Source organism: Cavia porcellus, unplaced genomic scaffold, assembly GCF_034190915.1.
Source record: "Cavia porcellus strain 051 isolate PalLab524CR breed Dunkin Hartley unplaced genomic scaffold, mCavPor4.1 scaffold_2, whole genome shotgun sequence".
NCBI lineage: Eukaryota > Metazoa > Chordata > Mammalia > Rodentia > Caviidae > Cavia > Cavia porcellus.
The window spans coordinates 94,719,038-94,741,408 of NW_026947485.1; the positions used below are offsets into that span (position 1 = coordinate 94,719,038).

At 46.4% G+C, this 22,371-nt stretch overlaps 1 protein-coding gene and 1 long non-coding RNA gene across 14 annotated transcripts in view; one reads left to right on the plus strand and one right to left on the minus strand.

The window, feature by feature from the left end:
* Fgfr2 (fibroblast growth factor receptor 2) overlaps positions 1 to 8,393 on the minus strand; it is a 104,187-nt gene extending 95,794 nt beyond the window's left edge. For 10 of the 13 annotated variants that reach the window (XM_063244869.1, XM_063244868.1, XM_063244867.1 and 7 more), the window contains exons 1-2: positions 8,208 to 8,393; positions 4,100 to 4,397 (exon numbers count right to left, since the gene is read on the minus strand). In XM_063244869.1, coding sequence (XP_063100939.1) covers positions 4,100 to 4,265 — 166 coding nt within the window. In that variant the 5' untranslated portion in view covers positions 4,266 to 4,397; positions 8,208 to 8,393. Of the gene's footprint in view, positions 1 to 4,099; positions 4,398 to 4,546; positions 4,695 to 6,159; positions 6,366 to 6,835; positions 6,969 to 8,207 lie in introns of those variants that run through there. The other 3 variants (XM_063244858.1, XM_063244860.1, XM_063244859.1) reach the window with 3 other exon arrangements.
* Positions 8,394 to 17,010: 8,617 nt separating this feature from the next.
* LOC134475225 (uncharacterized) lies at positions 17,011 to 21,128 on the plus strand. Its single transcript, XR_010046257.1, has 2 exons — positions 17,011 to 17,740; positions 20,211 to 21,128. It is a non-coding gene; the product is annotated as an uncharacterized LOC134475225 (long non-coding RNA).
* The last annotated feature ends 1,243 nt before the right edge of the window (positions 21,129 to 22,371 follow it).

A 22,371-nucleotide genomic window follows, 5' to 3' on the forward strand; every position in this document is an offset into this window, starting at 1 on the left:
TCAACAAACTCTTCCCTTTGAAACACTTTTCCACGCTTTTCATAACCACACAATTATTCATTATGCTTGCTGTTAGAAGCATCTCTTACTGGGTTGCTCTAGTTAGTTGAATTCTCACCCTCAATTGGGGGGGGGGCCTCAAAAGCAGCAGGCATGGGCTTGGGGGGCGGTGCATTTTTTTACATAGGTGTTCAGTGTTTTAACTGATTAAAAAAAAACAAGCAAAACGCATGCACCCCAAATTCAGATTAGAAGGAGCCAATATAGAAATTTATACAAATACCAGTTCTCTGGCTTGCCAGATTTTTGCTCTTGAAGTAATATTAAACACAGCTCTTTTTCTGTGAGTTGTGAAATACTTTATACACTAATAAAGAATGTGTATTGCATTGTGTATTTAACTGCATAAGCCTGCATTTGTTTTAATTGACCAAGAATAAGTTCTTGTTCCTAAACTATCAAGTTACAGTCAACTCTTAAATATTAACACTCATACTGAGGAACAAAGATGAAGATAATACAAAACAGAAGATTATTGTGAATCATTCACTTTTGGTATGCGGATATATTCTTTTTTCTTTTCTTTTCTTCTAGCTTGCAATTAAATGCGTATGGCTGATACTATGGCATTTACAGTACTTCTGACAAAGGCCTGAAACTACACTGGAAAAATGTGACTTAGGGAGGTCTCTGGGTAGATCCCATGCTCAGTGTTGCTGCTTTTGAACTTTGGACCAACTTGAATTGATCCAGGACAGCACCACTTAAACCGTAATCAGAAGACTGCCAAAAATTGGTTTTGTTTTGTTTTGTTTTGTTTTAAAAAAAGCATGCCAACTACATATTTTTCCACCAGGTTGCCGCTTTTCAGAACCATACTTTGTGGAGGGTGGGAAAGTAATTAAAGGTGGGAAAGTAATTAAAAACCCTTTTATTTTAGCTCCTACTGTGCTGGTATAAACAAAATTCTCTTAATGTCAACAATGACTTAATTAACCAAAGTAGGTGACAACTGCAGGAAGAATTTGAAAGTAATAGTTTCCTTTTCTCTCTAATCAAGCTTCAATATCCTCTAAACGTTGAAAATATTAATAAAACAGTAGTTGGCATTGGGGACCTCCTCTCTTCAAATCTATAACTACATTTATACCCTCCGACTGTTCCCTGCATCATTGAATGATCAATTGGAAATCATCACCTTTAATTTGCAATGTTAGCGACCAAAATGTTCAGGAAATTGTCTTAGATCAACTGAGTAGACTTGACTCGACTGGTACCACTTGAGAAAGTTTACAGCAGATGCTAGAATATGATGCCTTATGACATATGATATGGCATGATTATGTACAATCTGATATTGTACAAAGCCAAATGCCTGGACGTAGCCTTTCCTTGAAGGGTCAAAAGAAAAGCATTATTTACTGTGGGCGTCCAAATTCCTCCCAGGAACTTCACAATCACATTTTTCTTTCACCCAATAGACATTATCTAAACTTAGCTTCCCAATTAGCAAACCAAACAGTCCTCTGAGATAAGGCTTAAAAGATCAAAGCTAAACTTACTGTTAACTAAAGCTGTAGTCACACTAACCATGGACAGAGAGATGGACACACCTAGAAGCTAACCCAGAACTGCTCCAGCAGCTCCCAGTCACTAAAAACTCCTTCTCCCTCTGTAATTCTAATGGGCACTGACACCAAGTCAAAACTTAAAGAGATCGCTGGCCTTGTGCCCCAAATCAGATGGTGAGGTTGACTGATGGAGAAAGGGAGCGTGGAGAGCAGGCACTGCTGCCCTCTCTACCCAACAGCAACTTTCCCCTCAAGCATCTGTTTGTCAACACTAGCAACTGGCATAGCCAGCCCAAGGGACTGGAAAGACCCTCGCTCTCAGTTCACTGGAGACACTGACTACAATACCATACACCAGGCACCATGAGATGCCAGGACCTGTGCCAACTGCTTCTCTTGAAATCCAGTGACTTTTTGAGGCAGTAATCAAAAGGCCTACTATCCAACCCCTGGGAGACAGAAGGGGAAACTGAGGTTAAGCATTTATATGCTTTTCCAAAGCCTCCTTTTGGTGGAGTTTTGTACATTTCTCTAACTGTTCTGTTTTTCTTAACATCTCATTACTCTGGGGAGAGACCTCATGGAAATCATCAACCCAGGAAAATGCACAAAAGGACACTGATAGAGTACGATCCACAATTTTCAGGACCTCATGGCCTTTCACCCCCAACCCCTAAGTGCATGCACAGGTCCCCCAGTCAAGAAGACCCGCTTTCAACAATACTCACATTGTTGGATATAAATTCTTATACAAAGAACCATTTGGGGGCCTTCGCCCCTGTCCACTGTTCTTTCTCTACCTACCTCTCTGCCTGCGCGTACACACATATTTTAAACTTCCTTCAATAATTAAATGCGGGAAAAGAAATCCTCCAGGACCATTTTACACTTTACGTTGACAAAAATTCACACTAATGCTACCTTGAACATTCAAATGAAAAATGACAGTTTTTCCTGACTTAGGCCATTTGCTGACACCCATACTATAGGAAATCCCAGCTTAGCGTCCTCAGTTTGTGCTGAGCCACGGACTCAGGGGAAAACCAGTAATTAGGGAAACATCCATTTTAATTATTAGCAAAATTAAAGAAGTACAGGCATGATGCTCAGAAACCGGGAACTTTTCCCCTCACATTAAGCCACTTTAAAGTGCTTTACCACTGAAAATTACACTACTCCTGCTGTTAATAGCCCAAATCACAAAAAGGCCACTCCATAAAAGTCTGAAGCCACAGCCCATACAAGCCTCCAAAATGCACCTCTAAAAGATTCCCTTTCCAGAGACTTGGTAGGCGACCCACTGTAACCACAACGGGTAATTACAAAGCCACCCTGCTTCCTTGTAACCAGAAATTCCCCAGTCTCACTCACATGCTTCAAGCCACAGATGTCTTGGTTCTTATCCTTTTTTGGGATGAGTGCACGAGTGCTTCCTGGACCCCTCTCTCAGACTCTCATCTCGGATGGGAGTGCAGTCCTTCTTGTGGGCATCCAGGTTGGGCTAAGGAGGCCGGGCCTCCTGTCTCTCCCAGCCTAGCCCTCTGGGCGAGCACGACGCACTCCCACAATAGCTCAGCTGACCCCAGACTCCACTCAGGACCACGTCAGGCTCCCAAAGCCAGCAGGCACCAGGTGGGCTCTCGGCAAACAGGTTCATTAAGTGGCGATGAGTGCTGGGATCTGCCGTTTTACTCTCGGATTACCACTAGAAAAATAACTCAGCTACCTATATTCCCTACTGATGACAGATTTCAATGCTGCACCAAGTAGAGGCTTGGCTAAGGAACACTGCCTCCTGAGAAAGAGGTTCCAGACTTGCCCAGCTGAATATTTCAGCCTTGTGGAGTCCTCACAACAGGCTTTCTGCCTTTGCAATTAAGTCTCCAACAACGAAACACTCAGGCACACCCTGTGAAATCTGAAATTCTCACAGATGCGGGAGATTCCTTGGTGTATTCACTTTCAAGTCTCCTTAAAATAGAATCTGCCACTCCGAAGCACAGTGCTGGTATATAATGAATTACTACAGCCTTAAAAAGTCTTAATATGTCAAGGCTCTGCTGAACTTCAGAACCTTCCCCTTAAACAATGAAAATAAAACGTCAGCATTTAAGATGTTAGCAATTTCCCTCAGTGGTTCCTTTTGTCATAAAATAGTAATTCTTTACATGCAAGCAAGACTCTCTTCCAGCAAAAGCTGCAGCAGGAGGCAGTAGATGCCAGCCAGCTTTTCAAGGTGCCTCCCTGCCACAGCTCTCCTGGGCATTGGCTAAAGGAGCAGTCGCTGTCTCCTCACCCAGCAGAGAAGCACACACTCAGAAACCACCAAACTGCATCATTCTCCTTGCCAAGTGGCAGCAGAAATCTTCTCGTGCCATCTCCCTCCTAGGAGGGAGCTATGAGACCCCTCTCCCATGCTATCATGAGACGGCAGCTGACTCTAAAAAAGACCTTATCAAGTGCCACTCCTCCCCCACCACCGTCCCAAAACAAACTTGGTACCTTGAAAGCGAAATTAAATAACTTACCTTCCGGCTCTAATGTGGTATCTTCAACTAAATTGAAGGAGGGCCGGGCCAGGGACAAGGTTGCCATGGTGATCACAACCAGGCAGATGAAGCGACCCCAGCTGACCATGGTTACGGTGCCAATCCCCGGTCCTCTTCCATATCTCCATGTGGACGTTAATCCCATCTGCACACTTCCTCCAGGAGCATGGACTGCAGCCTACAATGCCTTCAGCCCTCAGGGGGCTCAGGACCCAGGGCGCTGCGGTGGCGGCTGGGCTGGCTGCTGGACTTGCTGCTGCTGCCACTGCTGCCACCACTGAAAGAAAAAGATTCCTCGAGTCAGTATAATCTTCTTTCCCAGCGCCAGCTCACTTAAGCACAAATGGGCTAACACCGTTTCTCAGCCTCTCCAGTGTGTGCAAACAGAGTTCTTTTTCATTATCAGCAAAAGCCTTCCACCCTCACCTTGGAGCCCCAGGGACCAGCCCAGTCCCCAAGAAGTGTCAGGCTGATCTTTCAAAAAGCATACTTCTAAGAAATGGTTAAAACGGTCACTTCAAGACCCAGACCCAAACGCGCAGCCACTTCAGTTAAGCAAAGTGTGTTCTTCTTCCACTATCCACTATCGCCTCTACAGCCTTCTAAAAGCAGAAGCAACATGACCTTAGTTTCAAGGGCAACTACAAAAGCAAGTTAAAAATGCTCCGGTTGGCATAACCAACCTCGTTAACGTCTCTCAGCCCAGCTGGGCTTTCGGAAGCTCTCCGGTGGAGGTAGCTGCTTACAGTCAGACCTGGGTTTCAGCTGAGCTGGAGCTAAGATGCTATCCCTCCCTAAGCACTGCAGCTCTCAGGAAGCCAGGAGACAAGCAAAAGCAAAAGAATCCTAGGATGACTACAAAAAACTTCCATCAGTTTACACTTGTCAGGATTTATCTTCAAATGTAAACATGTATTTCAATCTCTCACCTTGCAAGCAGCCACTTACAAAGAATGAACAGAACTATAATACAAAGTGGTTGATTCAAAAAGAAACTCAAACTAACTAAATGAAAGCGCAGGGCCTACTAAATGTCTTCAACCTATATCAAGGAGGTTAAAAAACAGAGCAGATGCAAACATTGATGAATAATGCAAGAGTTTACTAGTAATGATGATGATATGTAAGTTGTGGTATGTGATTGGCCCAGTAACTTTCAATATGCTAATTTATTGGCTAAAATTCCAAAGTAGTAGATACAATAAGGAGGCACGCTACTTACTATTCTGTTCACTCATTTGATCAAGGCAAAGAGAATTTTCCAAGAAAGTTGAAAATAGTTCAAATAGCTTAAGATTTACCAGCATCCTGTGTGACTAAGTATTGAGTCAAAATCCACAAATGTTAGAAAAATTAATTAAAGCACTCCAGAGGAAAAGTACATCAACTTTGGGCTTCAGATTCCATTAACCACATAAACGTGAAAATTGGGGGCAGAGTAAGATGCACAAAAATCTCTAAACCCCAGGCTTTTTGCATAGATTTGAAGTTTTAAATTATGACCCAGGACTTCAACACTACCAGGGCTCTATCCTAAAGACAGCTCCTTGTAGCTTTGACTAAAGATTAAAACAACTGTAGACAAACGGGATGTATTCTTTCCAAAGGAGAAATCATGAAAACTGCTTTAAAGCAAGCAGAGATGAAACACTGACGGGCCGACAAAGGGAAAACAAGGGTACGCATGTCCACATCCTGGGTTACCAGATTGCTTACAAGAATTTCCCTATTTTCTTCTTCAAGAATCTCAACAGATAATTCTACATACATGCAGGAGGAAGGTACATAAGCTTTCTAACATAATACACTAAGCATTTGCACAATGCAGAGAAATTTTCTGCCTCTCTCATGCAACTTCATGTATCACTAGCTTATGTCCTACCTAGCAGAAGGTCTGGCCCAGACTGCTTCCCAGATCACTTTACCCTCCTGTCCCTACCCAGCAGAGCCTTCTTAGATCAGAGAAACGTGGATAGTACCCTTAGCTGAGTCAACTTTCCTTCACCAACAGCTTGCACTGGAAACTTGAATTTCAGTACCTGCAGGTCCAGGCCCCACAGCTGCTCCCTGCCCTCTGATCGATGGAAGGTGGGGACTGAAGGCAGCAGGTCTGCACAGCTCCTCACTGCAGTGGACAAAAGTGCAGGGCGACCTCCTAGGCAGGATAATTAGGTCCCGAGGCTCAGTGTTGGGAACACAGGCCCAGCATGCTGCTGGCGGCCACAATCCCAGCTTCCTGCCTTCAATACCATAATCCTTCCTGGAGTCTGAGCCCCAGTGAAAGCCCCAGCGTGTTTATTTTTCCCCCTGAAAGGGAACTCTCTTCTCAGCCTATGCGAGGGAGTTGTCACCCTCCCTCTGATGGATGGCTCTTCATGGCCACTGGCCCTTCCAGTCCATTTTCTCCTCGCCACAAGCCTGCCTCCAAAGACAGGCAAAGTGACCAACGGAAAGAGCCTGGTTGGGGAGTGGTCCTCACATCGGGCCTGTGTTGGGCTTCTCAGCCCAAAACAACCTTCTCAAACCTCCAGCCCCAATAAGGCAGGTCAGTGCACTGCCCACCTAACCTAGTATCTACCTAAGGGGACAGCCTGTCCTCTGTTGGCTCGCCAGCCTGAGTACTTGGCGTTCAGTCCCCAGGCAGGTTTTGCATCACCACAGTCAATAGTGGCAGGCAGGTCAGGGATGCTGGCCCTAAGTGCAGTCCCATCTCACCGCTTCTCCACTTCTGTCCAACGCTGAATACAGCAGGGAGCTGTCAAGAGGTCATGTCTAGGGGTCCAAATTCCTCAACATACTGAAACCTCAAAAATTACAAGCTGATCCAGGACCACAATCCCTCAACACGCTGGAATTCGAGCACTCGGGTTGCTGGTCACCACCACAACCACCCCGTTTCTTTGTAGCGTTTCTTTCCCTTGCTTGCCTGGAATATCCTGTTTTCCCCCCTGCTTCTTGGGGCGCTAAAGAGCATAGAGAAATCTGCATTTTAATTGACATTCCAGGGAGAGGGAAAGGGGGGCCTGATTGCTTTTCTATTCAAACTAAACAAGCTTTTCAGATGAAAATGAGTCGAGACTGGTGGAAGATTTACAGGGATTTGGGACGGAGGGGACAATAGAGTTTTAAATGTTGATAGCGTTTCACACCAAACACATAATGAGTGCCCTGAGTTTGAAAGCAGGTTCGTCTTTAAGAATAGATTTTATTGAGCTGGCGAGAGGACGGAAGATCTTCGGGAAGAGTTTGGAGGGAAGCAGGCGGCGAGCTGAGCGGTGGAAACTCCTCGCCCCCCGGCTGCCTCCTGCTTCTGCCTCCCTGGCCATGAGTGTCGGAGCTAGCGCCACGCAAGGCCCTCGGCCGATTCCCCAACGCGGCCCAGGCGCTGAAAGAATGAGCGCGCAAGTTAGAACTCGTCTGCGCTTTCGACATCTCTGAGCAGCTAAGAGCAGAACAAGCAGGCAAAAAAGAAAAAGTCGGTTCAGCTCGCCCCCTAGCCCCAGGCTCGCTGTGTGCTCCCGACGGCGGCTGCGGTCGACCCGCACCCGGTATCGAAATCCAGAACCGAGCCGCTGCCTTCCCGAAGGTACCAAGCCTAGCAATAGCCACCCCCTCGGGAAAACTCGCCGGCCCCGCCTCCAGAGTCTCCTTCTCAGTAAAGGGGCCCACCGGGGCCAGGATGAGGCAGGCGGACGCTCCTCGAGCACGCAGATGAGGTGCCCGAAGATGCCCTCCGGAGCCCTGGCCTGCGGGGCTGTGCCATGCACACACCGCCCCTGGATGGAAGGAACGCGCCCAGCTGGTATGCTGGGGCCAACTGGAGTTTGATAGAGAAGGTTGTCATCGGCACAGGCATATGTCAGCATCTGAATGGGGCGTTAGTGGCAGAACTCCCCAAACGCCGGGCATCCGCTCGTACCCACCTCTCACATCACCTATTACTCCTAGGATGACAGAAAGCGCACCCCTACAATGCCAGATCTCTAGCGCCCCGCACTCAATAGACAGTGCGCCTTGCGCGCGTGGCTCCCACGGCGCCCACCTTCCCGCTGGCGAAGCTCCCGGAGGAGTCCGACACTGCGATTACCTTGAATGGCAACGCTCCTCCGCGATCTACGCTGTCCTGGAGCCTGCAGTGAGTCGGGATGGAGCAAGCGACGAGCTCGGGGAGGGACTCCAGAAAGTGGTCTTGGGATCCTGGCCGGCGCAAAGACTCCGAGGCTTCACATGCACCCCCGGCTGCGGGGGCGCGCGGGCATGACGCCGCGGGCTGCCCTCGGGTTTGGGGAGCGAGAGGAAGAAAGAACTCGGGCTTGGCGCTTCCTCCTCCAAACTTTGCTCGCAAGTTGGGAACGTTCACAGTGCGCTGGAGAGCTGCGGCCTCGGGGCCCGGGGTCTCGCGACCGAGCCCCGCCAGCCCGGAGAGGAGTCGCCGCGCCGGGCCAGGTACGGCGCAGGCAGCCCCGCGGCGCCCGAGCTTTGTGGCGGCCGCGCGCACTCGCTCCCCCGCCGCTCCGCACCCGCCACCCGCCCGCTCGGCTCTCCGAGGCGCTCTCGCGGCCGCCGCCGCCGCCTCCTCCGGCGGGTCACGCCCCCGCTGAAATCCGAGCCGTTTCCTGGACGGCGGCGCCCGCTCTGCCAATCAGCGCAGCGCGCCCCGGCCGCCTGGAGCCCCGCGCCGCTCCCGACGTCTTGGAGCTGCTGGAGACACCGTCCGGGAGGCGAGGGCCCCGGGCACGGTGGAGGTGGAAGGGCGCCACGGTCTCCTCCGAAAAAGGCCCGGTGCGCGCCCCGCGCTGCCGCGTCCTCCCCTCCCCGGCGAGTGAGGCTGGTCGGTGGTTTGCAGCGTGGCTGTGTTTCGATGTTTTATGTCAAGTTAGGAAACAAATGACAGAACGCGCTTCCCCCTAAAGAGGCCTTGAAATATGTCTCCATGGTACTAAGGGAAGAAATGCAATGCGACTGAAGCTTTTGGAGGAAAGGAAGAAACCTAGAAATATTTGTAGGATGATGTTGTCATCTTTTCAGGCCTTCTAAACAATAAAAATAAGACAAAAAAGCGAAAATGCATAGAGGCCCTTCTACAAGGAGGGCACATTGAATAGGTAATTGCACAAAATTCGGGTGCCTCTCACGTGCAATAATATTCCCAGTTTCTGATCAAAGAGGGTAAGTAGTTTGCCAGCGATGTCCACCTGGGTGCTACCGCCTGACTTTGAGTGTTACTCTCTTATAAAAAGGTAAAATCTCCCAACAGCACAGGTTTTTTTTTTTTTTTTTTTTTTTTTAGTCATATGTATTTGTATCTGAGAAGACTCAGCCAGGCATGCTGGCACACACCTGTCATCCCACCGCTCAGGAAGGCTGAGGAAGAAGGATGACAAGTTCGAGTCCAGACTTTGCAACCTAGCAAGAGCTGTCTCAAAATAAAAATAAAAAAGGCCTAGGAGGATGCCACTCAGTGCAAAGACCTGGTCCCCGACTAACACACACACACACACACACACACACACACACACACAAAAACCCTCTGTAGAGTAGCTGGGGATATGCAGTTCAGGTTAGAGGGCTTGCCTAGCATGCATGAGACCCAGGGTTCCACCCAAGCAATGCAAGAAAAAAGAAGGGATGGAGGAGTAAAACCCAGATCTGCCATGAACAGCTGTATGACCTTGAGCAAATCAGTTCCTCTTTTGCATCTTAGATTATTCAACTGCAAAACATAATGCGTCAACTAAATGCCAGGCTATAACCCATTAAAGTTCACATTTTCTAATTGCTTTTTTCACTAATCTGTCTTTTTTAAAAGACTCTTTCCCTCCTTATCTACCTCCTGAGCAGTTGTGCCTAAATTCAAGACACTATAAATAAAAACCTAAATTATTTTTCTTTAGGAAAGGTCACTAAACCCAGAAGTAGTTTAGAATCCTTCTGACACCTGAAGATGGAACAGGGAACAAACGCAGCCCAGAAGGTCTGCTTGTCCTGCATTGGGCAGGGCAGTTATACCTGGGTCACTAACAATGCATACTTCTTACCACTCACAGAAAATTTCTCAGGGCACCACCTGATTAGAAAACATTTTTATTCACCATAGAGTCTGGAAAATTATTATGCAAATTACTGGAAAGTCAGGAGTAACAAACCCATTTTAATGCCTTAGGCAAACAGCCACTAAATTACAGCTTGGAAATCTGACCCCAAAGATAATAGTCTGATTCTTAAGCACAGTTATCAGTCTACGTGTGTAGTGGGATGGGTATCTTTTGGGTAGTCTTCTAACCAGAGTCAGTTCCAGACCTTTTTAATTAGCAGACACCTTGGTCAGGTGCACTCCACCAGCCGCTTCTACTGGGGTTGCTCAGGCCATACTGATGTGTTTTCAAGTTCCCAGACTTAGGACCACAAAAGAGATGTGGCCAAAGGCTGCCTGCTCTGAGCTGGCACTTACATCTTTATATCCCAGCCAGTAGGCAGCCAGAGAGTCTCAGGACGGGTCCTTCCCATCCATCCTGCACAGATCCATCAGCCATGGAAAATGCCCTTAACACATTCTCACATAAATTACTGCTGCAGGAAGCAGTCCCTGTCCCCATTCATCCCCAGCTTTATGTGGGCTGAATGGAAAGGAAGCCTTCCACTGAAAATGACAAGTAAGAACACCTACTTTAATGTCCAGACACCATTTGTGGAATTTGTTCTTTATACTGATGAAAAGACAGCAACCCTTCCAAAGCCCCTGACCCCCTTAAAAGAGCTCATTTTTAAGGGAGCCAAGCCTGCAAGCCCCAACTCTTCGGTTTTGAGACGCTCAAAAGCATGTTTGGAATTTTTTGAAAAATCAATTCTGGCATCATATTTAGGCTTCAAGTGACCCCAGTCAATCCAGGAAACCTTTCACACCAGAAGCTTTTGAATGAGAAAATAATCTCTTTACAGTTTTTTTTTTTTTCCTCCCCTCTTCCCTCTTCAAGTGGCTGGAACCGCTTTTGTCAATGGCCTCCTGTGAATGGTGTTGCTAATAAGCCTATTAATGAGGCTCCACGGCCGAGTGTGAATAGGTAAATAAGCTCCAATCTGCTGAGGTTCTGGGGCAAGGGCAGAAAAGCCCGCAAGAACTAAAGGTGACAGTTTGAACTGAACGGACCGCCAGCACCAGGTTTCAACTGAAAGAAGCAGCAGACAAGGCCACATTCACCGCCCTGCACCCCCTACCGAGGTCCTTTTCTTCACAATTTTCTCCTCTTTACAAAATGTCTTGAGTAGTCACTCTTTTTTTTCCAAAACCCCCTTTTTTTTTATTTTCATGCTAGTAATGATACATCAATTGGAAAGGAGAAAAATGAGGACACCAGAATTCGGACACCCCACTCAAGTCCAGAAACAAATTACATCCTTAGCCCATTGGAGATGGGAAGCGGAAAGGGTTCTTCTGTGGCAGCCTCTCCTGTAAGATAAAGCAGTTCCTCTTAGCAATTTGTTTTCTAACGGGTGACTGTTCCTTCGCCACCACCCCTCGAAGGACCAACAAAACAGGAACAAGTTTTGCTTTGAGCTCTTCTGGTATGGATCTCAGCTTCCTGCAAAATTGAATTTCATTCTTTAAGTAACATCTCAACAATATCCCCAAGAAGGATGGCAAGTTTGAGCCCAGCCAGGGCAATGTAGCAACTAAGCAAGACTGCCTCAAAAAATTAACTCATTAATATACAAATAAGTCTAGGGGCTGTGGCTCAGTACAAAGGCCTCAAGTTCATAGCCTGGCATGGTGGGGCCCTCTTCTAACCCCAGCACTCAAGAGGCTGAGACAGGAGGATGGCTGCAAGTTGGAGACCAGCCTTGACTACAAAGTGAGCCCAAGGCCAGCCTGAACGCGTAGCGAGATTCTGTCTCAAAAAGACAAAAACAAAAGTTCAATCTTCGGTACCACCGTTATTGCTACAGCTAATAAGAATACTGGCCAAAGCATGAAGAAGCACCCAAACGGTGGGGACCAGAGTGGCCTAAGGAGCACAATGGTTACTGAATCCACGATGAGGGAGGCTGGATCCTGGCATCTCCCATCCATCTTCAAGGGAATTTGTGGCCTTTAACTAATCATTAACCCCACTACCACATGGCATCCCTGATACTAAACTTAGGACTCAGTTTCTAAGCCAAGACTTCCCCAACGACTGTGGGTTTGGAAGGCTGGCCTCCCCGTGAATGGGTTCTGCTTGCAAGTGGAGAGGCGCCAGGCAGCTCTCTTCACTCTAGCTATGTGACCTTCGGCCAATGACAACTTGTGCTCTCAGAGTCTTCCATTTTTCAGCTACAGAGATATCCATAGTTGCTATGGTAAGACATCCTTGGTTGTTATGCCAGGATATCACATAGCATCGCGAAAAGAATGAATGACTTAGGACAGGGACACTTGGACATTTTGATTCAGATGCTCCACTCTACGTTTGGAGAATCTCTCCAGCACATGGGAGAGTCCATGTATTTTCCATGAGAGTTACCACCATTTGCATGTGACTATCCCACTTCCACCTCCAGAGACCCTGGGTCGGGAGTGAATCAGTGAAGACCTGCTAGCACTGTGACAGCATTATGCGGCTTTTAATGGTGTTATATTTATAGTTATTGTGAAGCTGGTGTTCACACAGGCTGGAGCTGTCACTGGTGATATACACTCCCCACCGCATCCTAGCCCAGCTGATTAGCCTGGCAAGCCCCACCTAGACGAGATGTCCAGGGAAGGCAGGTACAGTTGAGAACTGCCTGTCTGCATCACCTACTCTCTCAAGCAGCAGGAGAGGGGGATGATGCCTTGTGGTAAACACTTTCCACCCTGGGGGACACATTTGGCCCCAAGAAAGAGCTAGGATTTTTGTTTGTTTGCTTTTTGTTTATCAGTTTGTCATCCTAGGGATTCAATATAAAATCCTGCACATGCTAGGCAAGCACTCTAGGTAGCACAGAGCTTCTTTAAGACTATGAGGAATATCTGAATTAGAATTGCCACTGTGCCTGCTCTGCCCCAGTTCCAGATTTCTGTGATTTTTTTTGTTTTGATTTGTTTTGTTTCTGTACCAGGGATTGAACTCACTACCATGCACTTGCAAGGCAGGCACTTATGCCACTGAGCTAAATCCCTGGGCCCAGATTTCTATGAGGTTTAAAGCAGCCTGGCAGTTCTTCCTAAAAAGACCCGACCAAGGGGAATAAAGTGCAAAGGAAACCAAGAGATCGTGAAGTCAGCCATGCCGAGTGATACCCTGTTATGTCACGTGACTGGGCTCTTTCTAGAGATTGTGTTCTTGAGAGAACCAAGATATTTTGAGTAGGATTCATCAATTTCCAAAATGCTCCTATTTCCAGAGATTAATCACCCACCTTCATGGAGCCAGTCTGCATCTTTTCCTTCATATGCTCTACAAATTCATGTGGGACGCACTGTTGCTATAAATGTTTCAGAGGTTTCAAGTTCAGGTGTGTCATCAAGCACATAGGAGGCTTTTCACCTCTTTCACACACCTGGAGTTCCATTAGTTGAATTCACAAAGCTTTCAAAATAGGGGAAGAATTAAGGACTAATTTGTGACTCGGAGGATATGATTTTTTTTTTAAATAAATGGAAATGAGAAATTCTTAACATGGCTAAGGCTTGTGTTTGAGACGTTAACCCAAAAATCCTACACATATCTGCCATTGGTCTATTGTTCCAAATGCAATGGAGAGATAACTTGGGAAAGCTGGTTGCATTCTGGGTACAAAAAAAAAAAAAGCTACTATAAAATTATAAAAGATGGTATGTGGGGATTAATGGAGAAATTTTGATATGTTTGGGAAATGAGATTCTATTATTTAGGTAAGATAATTTACTTAGGTAAGATTAGGGTAGCTTGGTTTTGCAGGAGAATTTTCATGTACCAAGGAACACAGTTTAAGGGATTGAATGGCCTGATGTTTATAATACACTTTTCAAGTGGCTCAGAAAAAAAGGGCACAAACTCATAGACAAAGCCAAAAATGTTACTCTTGGCACTGGACAGTGAACATTATACAGTGCTCCTTGCACTATTCTTGCAACATTTCTGAATGTCTGAGTAATTTCATAACCAAAATATGGAGGGGCTCTAAGGACAGAATGGACTCTGGCCTCAATACTGCCCACCCTGTGCCACCTGCCCTTGGGACTGGGGCAAGTTCCTGGTGTCTGCCAACCTGAACACGGGAAGGAAACTCATGGGTCAATTAACGGGCTGGCAGAATGAGTGAGATGCAATGTCCACAGCACCCAAAGTCTCTAGGCACTGGAGCAACCATGTGATACCACAGACAGGAACAGCCAGGGCTCCCAGGGCTGGGGGTTTTCATCCCAATGTTATCAGAAAGGCTGACCACGTGATGATCCCGGGAAAGTCACTGAACTTGTCCCAATTTCCTGCCACCCTGCCTCACTTTCTTTTGTATAACTGATGAGTCCCCATTGTAGGTTAAATAGAAACTAATCTAACCAGACAGAGTGGCACACATCTGTAATCCCAGCACTCTGGGATGCTGTTACAGTGTATCTCTAGATCAATAGTGGTGAAGCTTTTAGAATTTTCAATGCTACAAACAACCCACTGTGGCTCGCATGCTATAGGTTCACCACCACTGGTCTAAACGTCTCCCCAAAGCCTCATGAGCTCATGAATATTTGACACTGAATCATAATTATCTTATCCTGGGTCATGGGTATGTGATACAGGGGTAGTCCACTGATTACTTTCGCATAGTTCTGGATAGGCACAGTTCATGATGGATTTACTGAAGGGGGAGACCCACCCTGAGTATGAGTGTTACCAACCAATAGGCTTGTAGCTTGGTAGAATAAAAAGGGAAAGAAGAAGGAAGACGCCACTTCCCAGCTGCCATATCATGAACTTTCTCTTCTCTGCCTTCCCCTCTGCCATGCCCCCTTGCCTTGAAACCAGCTGACTATAGTCTGAAACACCCAAAAACCATGAGCTAAAATAAACCTTTCCTCCTTTAACTTGAGTGTGTCAGGTATTTTTTTGTTAAAAACAAAGAAAGGGCAGTAACTAAGACAGAGGCTAAGCTAGGAGGAACACAGATCTAAGCCTAGCCTGGGTGATTTAGCGACATAACAAGACATCTCTCAAAGTTTAAAATGAAAACGAGGTTGTAGCTCGGTGTGAAGGCTCTGGGTTTAATTCCCAGCACCCTAAGAAGAGGGAGGAGGAGGAGGAGGAGGAGGAGGAGGAGGAGAAACAGAAACAGAAGAAAAGAAGAAGAGGAAGAGAAACATCTGTGATTTCTGGACCACCTCTGAACATTCCCTACCTTCCCTGTCAAGCTCAAAAAACCCGAGAAGTTGTCATTTGTCCATCACCAAAGGCCAACCTCATATTATAGGAAGCCAATGCCCATTTTAAAATATTTTGAAACTGTAGTCTAGGAACACTGCTGTTGATGCCTCTCTACTGGTAACCAGTAGCTACTGGGAAAGTCCTCTACTCCTGGCCCTTTGTCGTTTAAGATCAATTTATGGCATGGCATTTCTTGGCTGTAAGACTCAATGCCCTTCCGCCACCCCCACCCACCATAAATGGGGACCACCTCCACCTCAACAACACCTCCTAGCAGACTGCCCTTGGGGTTCAGGGACAAGAACTCTACTCAGCATTCCAGCGACCATCAGGAAGGAACACAGGATAGGTCTCATTTGACAAGCACAGTCCTTAACTGCTGAGCTAAGTGACTTGGCTTGCAGCATCTGCTCCGGGCCTGGGGCCCCTGTAAACCACCTCTGCTCACAGAGACACTTTCTCCAGATGCTAGATTTCTGTCTGTGAGGATGACTACTCCCTCAAGACCCTGGAAACTCACTCCTGAGATCTGGGCTGTGAGCCCTGCGGGAGAATCAGTTGTTCACGCCCTTGGGAGTAAGACATTCACTGGGGACCACTGAACTATGGCAGCCAGGAAAGCACTGTCTGCCTCTGCATCTCTGGGCTCCTAGGGCTTGCTCAGCCTGGCCAGTGCCAGTCAGTTTAGGGAGCTGTGTCGCATCCAGCAGGTGAAGGACAGATTCTCATGACTGCAACTTAGCCCCTTCGTATTTCCTAACCAAGGAATAAAGGAAGTAGGTGTATATAGGGTTTTTTTGTTTTGTTTTGTTTTGTCTTTTTCGTTTTTATCGGTACCAGGGATCGAACTCACGACTGCCTGCTTGCAAGGCAGGCACTTATGCAGCTGAGCTAAATCCCCAGCCCCTAGGGTTTTGCATATAGTCAGTGGTACCTATCTAGAAGTAAAAGCCATTTTGGACTGACTTTGCAGTGGCAAGTTACCTTTGCTTGCAAGAACCTGGCTTCCTCCTTCTCCCCGCCTTTCTCCTGCGTTTGTGTTACGCTGTTTCCCAAAGGTATGTGTCTACTTTGTCCAAGCACTAAAAGAAGTTTCCCTTAATGATCCAAAGGGGAGAAAAACGGTGGCGCCAGGATCCTGGAAAACTTGGGGAAGGAGACGGAGAATACAGAACAGAAAATATCATAAAACCACAAACCCAGTAACCCTTTTAGAGTCCCAAAGCTCTTATATTTCATCCCCAGGCTGGAGAGAAAGACCATCAGAGGGAGAGATATTTGTTTAACAAATTTCTAAGAAAAACTTCGAGCAAAATGAACTCCTTCGCGGAGCCCGAGGCTGGGCGGGTGCAGTGTCCCGAGCCCCGGGCGTGCAGGTTGGTCCAGGTGAGCGTGGCCGAGCCGGGCTCCTTTGTTCCCCCTGGCGCTGCGCGGCCAGGAGCACGGCGGGCGTCGGCGCCCTCGTGTGGCCGTGGGCGTCTGCGCGGGCAAAGGGGGCCAGCGCGGGAGGGTCTGAGCGCTCGGGTCCTGGGGGAAGCGAGCTCCACTCGGGTTCCTCCTATGCGGGCAATGAGCGATGGAGGCCGAGGTGTGTCTGCAGCAGGAATCCAGAGGCTGGCCCCGACACAGCTGGCGTGTCTTACCCCGAGGGCTGGGGCTCGGGATCCTGCAGGTTCGTGGGGTGGTGACAACCTGGCTGATCACCACCGCGGGCTTCCTCTGTGCACAGTGTGGTCTTGCCCCACACTTTCAGCTAGCAGTGTCATCTCGCCACTTGGATCAGCAAGGTGGAGAACGACCTCTCCATCCCTGTCTTAAGCCAGCTTCCGCTTCCCACAGTTATTGACTGCTGGACCCAGATGGGGACCTTTAAGATCCTGGTATTTCTGCTTCCAGTCTCTGCTGTGCTAATTGCCCAGCCCAAAGCGGGGGATCTCTGCTCTGCTATTTCATTGGGTCACTTGGAGCTTTGGTGGCTTCCATGTGCAGAACCACAGTGACAACCCTTTTAGCACAGTGTGGATGCTTGCTGGGGGACGTTTATTTGGTGCTATGTTCCAAGCAACGCAAGATCATGGCCTTCTGTGGATTATCACATTTCCATCACAGGGCCCTGTCAGGCAGTCCTGTGTGACCCCATGTGACACACTGGGCTATGGAGAGGGAGCTCAGCCAAGTTCCGGGAATGAGAAGGGAGCCTGGCATTGGAGCCGGGCTTACCCTGAAGCTGTCTCTGTCGTCTGAGTAAGAGGAAGACAAGGTAAGTTCAGGGCAGGGCAGTGCAGAGGCTTCTGTGACTGAATGAATGTATGGGCCCTGTCCTCATTTTCTCTAAGAAGCTGGCCATTCTATCCAGATGATGACAGTTGTTGCATTTTTAGACGCTGGCTCCTTTTTCAGTGGGACCGCGGTTCTGCAGGTTGCAGCCACCTGCCGTTGGCCCTGTGTCTGCCCGTTCTTGCCATATTGTTATCTGAATAATGAAGTACAGTCAGCTTTCCATGGCAACAGGATCCATATTCACAGATTCAAACAACTGAGGACCAGCAATATTTGGGGGAAAACTGTATTGGCACTGAGCATGTACAGACTTTGAGTGGGTGTCATTATTCCCTAAACAATACATGGTAACAACTATTTACATCACATTTACATTGAGTAAGGTATTACAGATAATGAGAGAAGATTTAAAGTTTATGGAGGATGTGATGGGTTTTATGCAAATTCTGTTCCATTTTATATAGGGGACTTGAAGACCCACACATTTTGGTATCAGTGGGAAGTCTTGGAATCAATCTCCTACACACATCAAGGGTAACCATAATGCTCATACCTTCTTAACATTCAGTGTGGATTGAAAGGACTACATCAGGTAAAGGGCACGCTTTATGCATGGCCAATTTGTGTTACCTGATATTACTATTTTCAAATTAGGGCCATTTGGACCTCTGTCCCAGGGTTCTATTCTAACCCAGACTTACTTCCTGCTATACATGCTTGCTGTGTGACCTTGAACAATTTATCCAGCTCTCCTGAGCCTCTGTGTCTTTCTTTCTTTGAAAATATTAGATGTAACCATCTTCAACTTGATTCAAATAGTATGGATTTTGAAAGCACACTTAGGACAGTATTGTAGTTAAAGTTTGCAAGGGAATTGATTTAACACAGGACACATAATTCATAGGATTATTTTATAATATTCACCCAAAAAGGTCAAATGAAGAGAATTGTAAGAGATTTGTCAAGAACTGAAGACCCAAAGAATGTGGCTTTAAAAAAAATCCAGCTGTGGATTTTATCATATGTGGTAGTATAAACAAAAATTGTTATAGGCAAAGAGACAATATAGAAACCATTGTTCATTTTTCTATTAGCTGGTTCTAAATACTCTACAATGCTTTCATCCACTTGAATGGTGTTACACTGTCTTGATATGTTTGATGCTATAGCATATGAAGTTATATTCAAATATTTCAAAGAAAAAGACACTATGGTAACTACTATTAAGTCGGGTTATTTGGTGGTGAAGCACTAGGTTGCTGAAACTGTCACGCTTGGACCTGTATTGTTATGTTGTTATGCCCTCTTTTATCTCAACCTCTCCCTTATTCATTAAAAAGTTATTTAATTTTTTTTATTTGTTTTTTAAACTAAGGGGGAAAAAACTGGCAGGATATATTATAGTAACTTTTTTGATTTCCTATTAACATGATTTGAAGTCCTGTAATACTCCCACTATCTTGTTTTGACTGATTAGACTCTGTTCTGCTCTATATGATAGTATTAAGTATCAGAGCAACTACTTTGAAGGCAATAAGATTCACTTGATGCCCATTCTGGTTTGACTATTATCCTCTTTTGAAGTTCTGTAAGGTTTACAATATTTAGGTTTTATTGGACTTGTTCTCTACTGTTTTGTTCAACTTTATAATACCTAATGAGATAGACAATTCTTTATTTATTTATTTATTTAGGTCTTTTTCCTTTTTCTTTTTTTTTTTTTTTTTTGTCTCTTTTCATTTTTATCGGTACCAGGAATCGAACTCACGACTGCCTGCTTGCAAGGCAGGCGCTTATGCCGCTGAGCTAAACCCCCAGCCCTAGGTCTTTTTCCTTTTTATCGGTACCGGGGATCGAACTCATGACTGCCTGCTTGCAAGGCAGGGGCTTATGCCGCTGAGCTAAATCCCCAGCCCCTAGACAATTCTTCTTAAGGAAGCAAGAGGCATTATGGTAACCATTGTTGATAACCTTGTACTCTGTTTTTACATCATGTGTTATGTCTATCCTTGATTTTGACTGACAGCTTTGTTTTATCATGTTTGATTTTATTCTCCTACAAAAAAAAGTAATAAGATCTATGGGAGCAATAAAACCCAAAATGTGTAAATTTTGTTGTAATAAAGAGAGTGGGGGGGGGGGGGGAAGTGCCCTAAAGGATACAACAGCAAATGTGTTTAGGTATGTTAAATAGATGACCATATTCATATTTTTGACTGGATCATTGAACACAACTATTTACAGTCTCACTGTTTGAATGTTCACTTTGTATACTTTGATCCTGTGACCTGAATCACCGTTTCAAAGATGATAGTGTGTAATCTATTAACTGGTACTGTTTTTTTTTTTTTCTGTAGTTCTGTATTACTTGTACCCTTACACTATTTTGTTTTGTTCTGTTTTTTTTCTCTCTCTCTCTCTCTTTTTTTTTTTTTTTTTTTTAAATCCAGCAGAGGACCTAGATCCTATGGCAATGTCCTGAACAAGTCCAGCCAGAGGCCTAGAGCACATGGCAATGTCTCATGCAAGTTTGTATCAAGGATCTGCACTGGGAAGGCCCAAAGATCAAACGCTGGAAGCTAGGAAGTCTGAGCCAGCGGGATGTAGTATCTATGCCTACAGGCTGAGGGAGCTGCCCTGAAACCAGGAAGCAACACCCAAGATGAAGACCAGAGCTTCCTGAAAGAGATCCTGAAAGCCATCCTCAGTGACAGCAAGGTGCCAAGTCCATCTGACATCAAGCTCGGTGGAGTTTGTATCAGGAAAACCAGCTGCGGCAAGCTTCTCCAGAAGAATCAATAGTACACCATCTTCCCCTCCAGTTCTTTTACGCAACAGTCCGCAAGTGGGCCTTCCCCACCTAGCACCATGCTGACTCAGCGCAGCTGGGTATTCCCACTCAAGTTGACCATTAGTTAATCCACCACAAGCAGAGCACGTCATCATTTTCTCCTTTCCCTCAACATCACAGAAAAAAATCATTCCATGTTGGCTCATCTTGTTCATTTTATCCAACTGAGGCATCATTTGTTTTAAATTTCTTTTTGTCCCACTTACTGTGAACAAATAATCTACTTACTTTCTTTGTAAAAAAACACTCTGTATGCTTCAAATCAACAACAAAGATAATGTTAGCTTCATCTTCTCCAAATAAGGCAAGACACTCCAAATAAGGCAGGACACTTTAGGTCTTATTGCCAAATTTAACCGATGAAAATTATAGGACATGGTGAAATTTGAATTTTGGATAAACGGCACATTTTTAATGTAAATTTGTCACCAATATTGCATGAGCAAATATTGCATGGGATATGTGTACATTAAAAATTATTAATCATTCAATTAAAATTTGGATTGAATACACTGCATTCTGCATGGCTACTCTGAGCTGAGAAGGAGCCCCTCATGGTGGACGGGAAGTCCAAGTGTGGTGGGCTTGGCAGAAAAATCTCTAATGTGTTTCTGGGGGCTGCCCACTGTTTGGCAGCCTGGAACTGTTTTTGAAGTGATTGATTTATGTACTAATAGAGGTTCCTGATACTTGGTGATGATAATCATCTATCACCAATTGGTATTTCCTGCTAAATCAGTACTGAGCCGCACATGGGAATGATACGCTTAGCAGTCATGTGTGTACGTGGAAAGTGCAGCTGTGCTTGGTTCTTGCCACAGTGATGGAACCAGGGAGGCATTTAAGGCCCTTGACAGTTCCACCAAGAGCCAGACAAAGCAATCCCTACCTTTCACAGCCATCTCTGGTCCCTCTCAAGAGGACGCCTGGCCACCATCAGTTAGTTTCTCAGAGCCTGGAGACCATGTCACCAGGGAATCACGTATTACTGGCTTTCCTGCCCAGGGTTAGTGTGGGGCCCAGAGAGCCTGAGAATGCAGCCCTCTTGTCACTGTGGCTGTGTGGCTGATCAGCCATCCTACAGGGAGGTAAGGAACAAAGCAAAGACCTTGTCCAGGATGGATGCAGATGAATTCCTGCAACAAATGTGGCCACCCCAGCCCTCTTTTTCTGGCTGTTTCCCGATGCCAACCCCTTCTACTCTGCCTGGCTATGACCCTTGGAGTCTGCTTCATGCTAGGGCCCTAACCCAGCATCAGCCATCTGCTGTTGGTACCACCCGCACCCCAGCCCAAAGGGCCACAGATTTCCCCTGTCCAGTTCTCCTTTCCTTACTACCAGCTCCCTGCCATGTCATGTCCCATGCCCCTTCTTCTGTAGACTCCGTTTACACGTTGCACACCTCTGCCATAAGTTCCTTAGCACTGGACAGCTAAGCCTTGTGGACTTCAGCTTCAGGCATTCCTGAGCTCCCGTGGCAGCACATCTACTGACCAGCTCTCTGAAAACTTGGTGATGCCACCTCAGCACTCTGCTGTGCCTCAGTTGTGGTATCTGTTCTGTAGATGGCATACTAGCTTCTGTTGCTGTTGTGAAAAGTTTCCACAAACTTAAAGTTGCACAAGTGTGCTATCTCACAGCTCCACTGGTGGCCAGGGCTCCATTCCTCACAGGGGCCCTGGGGAAGGATCTGCCTCCGTTCTCAACGGGCTATTCCTGGATTCCACTCCTGTGCTGTAGAACACAGGTGCCCCTTCCTT